Source organism: Pocillopora damicornis, chromosome 9 (assembly GCF_964200805.1).
Source record: "Pocillopora damicornis chromosome 9, jaPocDami1.2, whole genome shotgun sequence".
Classification (NCBI taxonomy): domain Eukaryota; kingdom Metazoa; phylum Cnidaria; class Anthozoa; order Scleractinia; family Pocilloporidae; genus Pocillopora; species Pocillopora damicornis.
This window is the reverse complement of record NC_142678.1, coordinates 15045652-15052490: the sequence shown is the minus strand read 5'-3', so window position 1 is coordinate 15052490 and position 6839 is coordinate 15045652. Positions and strand designations below refer to the sequence as shown.

At 35.6% G+C, this 6839-nt stretch overlaps 2 protein-coding genes across 2 annotated transcripts; one reads left to right on the top strand and one right to left on the bottom strand.

The window, feature by feature from the left end:
- Positions 1-150: 150 nt before the first annotated feature.
- On the top strand, positions 151-3480 carry LOC113665391 (uncharacterized). Its single transcript, XM_027181061.2, has 6 exons — positions 151-246; positions 316-346; positions 1095-1184; positions 2001-2108; positions 2764-2848; positions 3295-3480. The coding sequence occupies exons 1-6, from the start codon at positions 164-166 to the stop codon at positions 3441-3443; spliced, it is 546 nt and encodes a 181-aa protein (XP_027036862.2). The 5' UTR covers positions 151-163; the 3' UTR covers positions 3444-3480.
- A 1122-nt stretch (positions 3481-4602) lies between these two features.
- On the bottom strand, positions 4603-6652 carry LOC113665424 (enkurin). The gene is made up of 5 exons (XM_027181107.2): positions 6424-6652; positions 6215-6284; positions 6018-6093; positions 5395-5755; positions 4603-5043 (listed from the first exon to the last, which is right to left on the bottom strand). The coding sequence occupies exons 1-5, from the start codon at positions 6519-6521 to the stop codon at positions 4848-4850; spliced, it is 801 nt and encodes a 266-aa protein (XP_027036908.1). The 5' UTR covers positions 6522-6652; the 3' UTR covers positions 4603-4847.
- Between the last annotated feature and the right edge of the window lie 187 nt (positions 6653-6839).

Below are 6839 nucleotides of genomic sequence, written 5' to 3'. Positions count from 1 at the left end.
TAATCGATCGATCTTAAAGGGAGCCAATCAGGGCAAGTTGAGTAGATCACATGATAATTACGTACCAGGGGCGCGGAAGCCTTATCAGATGAACAAACAGTCTTGCTAGTCAGCAGTTCAACTAAAAGCTGTAAGTATCGTTGAATAAGCCAAATGTTTAGACATGACTCGCGAAACTTCGCTTGTTGTCTTTTGTCATAGTCTTATTCTCTACTGCTCTGTTATCCGAATACTTGCACAAACAAGGTAAAATGATGATTTTGATTTTCTTACATTTATCTGTGGTCACTTTTTGTGTACATGCTTTTTGTACAGACTGGAGCCAGAAAAGCTGCTATTGAATCAGGTAAGTTTTAGGGAATACGACAATATAATAAAAACAATAATAATGATGATGATGATAATAATAATAATAATAATAATAATAATAATAATAATAACAATAATGGTGATTATGATAATAACAACAGAGATGATAATAATAATGGAAATTCCATCGTTATTGTCATCTATTGAGTAAAATTCATATCTTATTTAATCTAAAATTATTATTATAACCTAAACTTACATAACAATATTAGTAATAATGATAGTAGTAATAATCATTATAATGATAGTAATGATAACTATGATGCTAATGACAATTATAATATAATTCCACAAAATGTTATTTAACATAAGATTAACTTACCTTCCCAACTTGTTTTAATCTGATGAGTTGCAATACAAAACATTAGAGAAGACCTAATGCACTTTAAAAAGAACTACTTGCATCTATAGCAAGAAAACCTCTCAAACCACCAGTCTATGGGGAAATTTGTGCTATCTTGGAGAGAATACAAAGATATTTTCAAACACAGGAAAAATTTGTCTTTTACCAAATGCATTCCTTTCTTAAAATCATACTGTTATGTGCCTAATCAATTACAAGTGTGCTGTCCATACAACTTCCAAGCTGAATAACGAATCTTCTTGTAATGCAGCCAGTTAAAAATGCTAGATTACATTCTTGCAGAAATTCCCAAAACTTTTGATATAATGAATTGATCCTTTCTCCTCTGTGATTTTTTCTGTGACTGTGTTCTATTTTTCAGGTTCTGCATCATAGAGAGACAGTCATGTACCACTTAGTCCAACTGAAACCAAGCAAAAGTTACGAGTTGCGAGTGTCATACCCTTCTACGGTACTGTACTTTGAATTTTGTTTTATGTGAGATTCACGGTGAACTTGTGGTGAGTGTCAAACTTCTGATCACAAGATCCAGCTTCAAGCCACAGATGAGTCAAAGTATTATGTTTGTGAGCAAGACATTTAGTGACCACATTACCTCTCATTAACCATGGGTATAAAGAAGTATCACAAATCCCTAAGGGTAACAAATTGAAATGTGAGGGGGGGCTTAACACTGCAATGGATCAGCCTTCCATTTAGGGGGAGATTGTGGAAATTCTAGTAATACTCCTAATCTTAATATCACTGAAACCAGGTTAATCTTCAGTAGTAATGGTGTCTTATTCATAGGCTGAATCAGTATTTTCTATTTTTGATGGCTAAAATCTAAAAAGAAATGGTAATCCAAACTTTAGACTGTCTTTTATTCACATCTCTTAATTCTGTTTTTCACACTTGACATATACTGTCTCCCTCCCTATCTTTTTTAAGTCCTTGTTGGCCTTTTGAGGAACTTTCCTTGAAGGGGAGTTTCATTAAAGAGTGAAAACTGGACTTACATTTACCACCTTACAATTTACAATGTATCGACAGCAGCGACACAAACTTCTCACCACAGCTACTTTGTTAATTCATCTTGATGATTTTATCCTACCCATTACTCCCCTACCTCTCCCCTCCCAACAAAAGTGTGTCTCTACACAAATTCCAACACTTTTTAGTAGTCAGATGCTGAGTAAGTTAGCCCAGCTGAAATTGAAATATTTGTCCTCTGAGCAGAATTTCTCAAGATATCTCATAGCATATGCAATGTTGTTTTTCTTGTCAGACCCCAACAGATTTTTATATCCAGCTGATTCCTCACAAAGCTCTACAGGCTAGTAAAACAAGGAAACTCCTTAATATTGAAAAACTGGTTTTCAGTAACGCGTTAAAGGTATCAGTTTTACTCATATTAAATAGTTTTTAATTTTTTTTGTGCATAGATGTGAATATATCTTCCTTAAGTCCCAAATCTAGCTGAAGTAGAGGGTATGAATATTGGGATATTCTATCTTTCAAAAACTTCTGTGCTAGTGCCATGTCATTTACTCTGAACACTCTTCTTAAAGATGTGTATTGCAAGTAATTTTTATTGTCTAAAGTTATATTGAAAAAACACATAATTTTTCTTTGATAATGTTGAATTATGTACACTAGATCATTGAAATTTTTTCCAGAGATTTGGTAGTCATGTGGTTATGGGCTGGACTTCTCATTGAAAGGTTGTCTTGCGATCAGTAAGTTGGTATCACCAATTGTGTCCTGTCCTTGAGCAAGACACTGTATCACACAGTGCCTCTCTCCACTCAAGAGTTCAACTGGGTGCTGGTTAACTGTCAAAGAAACCTTACCAAATGCTTGGGGTGGGATAACCTTGTCATGGACCAGAAACCCTTCTAGGGTGGTGGGGGGCGGGAGTAGGAACATTTTTAGTCATTTATTGTAGCTATGAAAACCAAGAGGAACTTGAGGGCTTTGATGTGTGTTGTTCTTCATGTTGGGCAGCCTACATAGATTTTAACAAAAGATAATTTTTACTGAACTTTCAGGAACAATATGCAAATGTCACAGCAGTCAGAACTGGAATTCCTTACAATCCTGCAAGTTTAGCTGAACCTGTAGTTTACAATATAGGCAAGCAAACATTTCTAATTTCTCATCATTCACTGATCACAGTATTACTGAAAAAATTGCGTTAAAAGGTAATTACCCCTTCCTGCTATAAGCGATGAAGAGGGATCCTTGGTTGGCAGAGTTTTACATTTTGTTGCTTTTATTTGTTGTTAAATTACTTTGCCAGGGACTTATGAATTCTTGGAGGTCTCTTTTCTTAACTTTCTTGTGATTTTTTTATTCAGTATGTTTGTGGCAAGTTGTCACAAAAGGAACCCAAGAAATTATTTGATTGTTCCAGTTGTTTCTTTATCCTCCTTCTCACCTGGGGGTTTTAGTTAAGCCACCAGGGGTTCCTTCTTCCCTCATTAAAGATGTCCAAACACTGTCTTTTTTGTTTGCTGTGTTGTGCAAGACTGGTGTAAATTTGTATTAATAAATTGACTGTCATGTTTATTTTCTATCAGTGCTTGAAGAGCGCTTATTGGGAATTCCCTGGCATACATGGAGACTTGGTGTTCTTGTTCTTCTTGTTGTGTATATAACTTTCAAATATCTTGTTCCCCGCTTCCTAATGTATATTGAAGAAAATGTAAGAATACATGGCAAAAGATAATAGTTTTGCAATAAATTCTACTGGTTCTCTTTGATCATTGATTGTCCTGTGTTGTATTAGTATCCATTTGTTCCTGTAATAAGCTGAATTACACACTCAGGCATTTTGATTGCTTCTTCCTTATGATCTTCAATCTAGAGGACAGACATGTAGATAATGTCATTATTGTCAATTTTTTGTTTTGTTTTTAACATGCTAAACATTTAGATTCCAAGTTGCCATGGGTCTGTTCAGTGATAGATCACAGAAAACATCAAAATGTGGTAAGAACATCAATGATACACTCAGCTGTGCCTTGTGTGCCACTGTTTTGTCTTACCACAATTTTACATCATCTGTGATCTATTATTGACCAGGTGTATGGCAACATGGAATCCCTTTGTTAAACTGTCTGCTCTTTACAAATGTTGTTTCAGTAATTAGAAGAGAAAAATTAAAAAAAAATGATCGACCCATGCAAAGTTCCTTGGGGAAATATGTTGTTTAGTTCTCCCATAGCAATCCAGAAGATGGATGAAATCAGTAAGAACTAAATTGAAACATTTGCTGTGTTTCAGAGTCTTGTTTTGACTTCTTAATGCCTCAGAGTGACTTATCTTTTAATGTCTTCTAATAATATCACCATTAAATTAAACACCAAGGTCTTGGGAAAAAGAAATGATACCCATGTTGGGAAGCTTTTGATTATTTCAAAACTTCTCCCACTTGTGAGGTGGGAAAGGTATGGAGGATAAGCTTGTTCATGGTTGCATGCAAAGTTTGACTTTTATTTGTCTATGACTAGTATCATTTTGTTAAATCAGAGACAAGGGAAAATATAAGTAAAACAATTGTTCTGAAGGAAGCCTAACTCACTAAGCATCTGCTTTAGAAGGGCTTTACAATGGCCAATCAACGTTTACAACTTGGTTGATAAAACCAAATTATTTTGTTGAGTTGAACAGGACATTTGATGAACTTAATTTGACCCTATTCTCCTATATCTGCATCATGATACCATGTATGAATGATCAAAACCAAACTGTCAGTACTGCAATGACTTTTGTCTTGAATTTTTTTCTCCCATATGAAATGGATGGACAAATCAAGGGGTGGACAGGTAGCTTTTGATGAAATTTGTCTACAAAGATAAAGGGAACAATAATACACTCCTAAACAATTTTTATCATTGCTTGATTTTTAATAAAATACTTTGTACATGATTACAACTGTATTTACAATTTTGTTACTGCCAGTGGCAGGGTTTCTTTTAACTTTTTTCTTTGCTATTTAACCTAAATAACATATACCTTGGAGATAATTCTTAACCACTTTTCCTCAAGAGTGTCGAGCTTGTCACAATAATTATTAAACAAAACCAAAAAAAGGAATCAGGTTGACATAAAACTGGCACCTGGGTTTTCATTAAAAGAAAGGATTAGCAATGTAAATAACTCTGTGTTTCTCAATGGTTTCAATGTCTCTTTCTAATTGTTTCATTTCTGCCTCCATTCTCTCTTTTCGGGCCTTCTTTGGTGCTGTATCAGTAACGACAGAAAGTCCTTGATATTGGTGGTGAAGTTCCTCCCAGTTCTTTTTTAGTCCATCAAGTATTCCTTGCCTGTAAAATTAAATAAAATATAAATACAATATATAATTACATGATGCAATATAATGGTAAAATATGAAAATTTTAGAACTTCAAAAGGCAAGTGTCCAGCTACTTTCAATGGCATTTTAAATCTAAAAATAATGCACAGTTTAGATCAATAACACCACATAGGTAACACTCAATTCAACAAATCAAGTTCATGTAAAGTCCATCATCTGAATCGTTTGAAAACTTTTCATGAATTTAGATTGAGCAGCCAAACTTCGCACCATGCACAGTAAAGAATAATACACCTCACAACCTACAATAGAAATGATCAGTTCAGTTGATAGCTAGTATTAAAAAACCCTTGTCAATCACCTCTCTTCTTCTGTCAAATTTTTCATTGCTCCTTGTCTACATCTCTCTTGTACATAAGCATCATACTCCATCTGTGCTCTCTCTACTTCAGCCTTCCTTTTTTCCAGATAAGCTGGGGTCTTGCCATAATCTTTCTTGTTCACATATTTTGGAGTGAGACCTGATGGGACCAGTTGATGTGTGGCTCCTCCACGTGTGTCCACGAATTTCTTCTCAGGCATCTTGGGCACAGACATGATATTCTCCACAGCATTTGTTGTGATATGATTTTTTGTGGAACGTAATCCCATTAGAGGTTTTTCTGTGTGTTTTGGGACTGGGGGACGTCTTTTATCATGGTCAGGATACGTGAAGTCAGTTTCTAAAAGAAATAGTTGAGTTAATTATTGAGACTGCTATTCTGTACACAGCTTTTTCAATAAAGACCTTATATGTTTCCTGGAAAAGCTTGTGTGATCTACAGACTGCGGAAAGAATTATGAAACTACTCCTTCTTACTCAACACACGATTACACTAAAGCATTTTTAAAGCTACAAATAACTGTTTTTGATGACTGAGAAGGTTTCTCTGTTAATAAGTAAACTTCGCAATTAATCACTGTTATTTAAAGATCTTTGCTTACTTTCTGGCAGCTTGAACTCCTTGGAATGTTTAGCCAAAAAATCCTTGGGTTCTGTGACAGCTACTTTCGCTGGGCCCTGAGGAGGACAGAGGAAAATTTCAGTTAATACACGATGAAATACGATTGCATACAACCACAGATCAACTGCACAAGACTCACATGGTAACGGAGGTCATTTCTTAACAACAAACGCTTACCATGGTTTTAGAGCTTTGCTTCTTCGTCTTCTGCTCCTGTTTCACGGTTGAAGCAAAATTAGAGCGATACCTGAGGAAATAAGGAGATCAAGGCCATGCTTAAAGTGAAACAAAAGGCAACGAAAACTTAAATGTTAAGTGAAGATGCAAAATTTCGCAATCGCGGTAAACTTGACAAAGATCAAGGGCCGCGTCGAAATAAAACTTACATTGAAGGCTTTGGAGGCCTCTCTTGAATCTTTGGAATCAAATTGTATATACTTTCTACATAATCTTCCCCTCGCCGTGAAGACACTTGCATAGCCATGGCTGATTTCTTGGTACAACAAACCTAACCCTGTAGTTGGCTTTCCTCAACACTCACAAAGATGGCGGAGTCTTTACTTATAAAACATACGGGTGTTGACTGCCTGTTGCTAGGCAATGATTCTGATCATGTGGTCTCACTGCGTTTTCGATATCGCTGCCTGGCAACAGGGAGTCATTCCCAGTTTTAATTTGGAAATTCTAGGCTTCGGAGGCTTGGGATACAATGACTTACGACCAGGCCTTTTGTTTTCAATTGGAGCCAGAAAATCGCTGAAATACTTCTGAAGGTGTTGAAAAGTATTGTTAACAGGTTTTC

Coding starts and splice junctions, on each gene's coding strand:
- LOC113665391 (XM_027181061.2), top strand. CDS start 164: ATGACTCGCGAAACTTCGCTTGTTGTCTTTTGTCATAGTCTTATTCTC. Junction 347..1,094: donor AAAAGCTGCTATTGAATCAG/GTAAGTTTTAGG, acceptor TCTATTTTTCAG/GTTCTGCATCATAGAGAGAC. Junction 2,109..2,763: donor TTTTCAGTAACGCGTTAAAG/GTATCAGTTTTA, acceptor CTGAACTTTCAG/GAACAATATGCAAATGTCAC.
- LOC113665424 (XM_027181107.2), bottom strand. CDS start 6,521: ATGGCTATGCAAGTGTCTTCACGGCGAGGGGAAGATTATGTAGAAAGT. Junction 6,285..6,423: donor AGGCCTCCAAAGCCTTCAAT/GTAAGTTTTATT, acceptor TTATTTCCTCAG/GTATCGCTCTAATTTTGCTT. Junction 5,044..5,394: donor AATTTGACAGAAGAAGAGAG/GTGATTGACAAG, acceptor TTAATTTTACAG/GCAAGGAATACTTGATGGAC.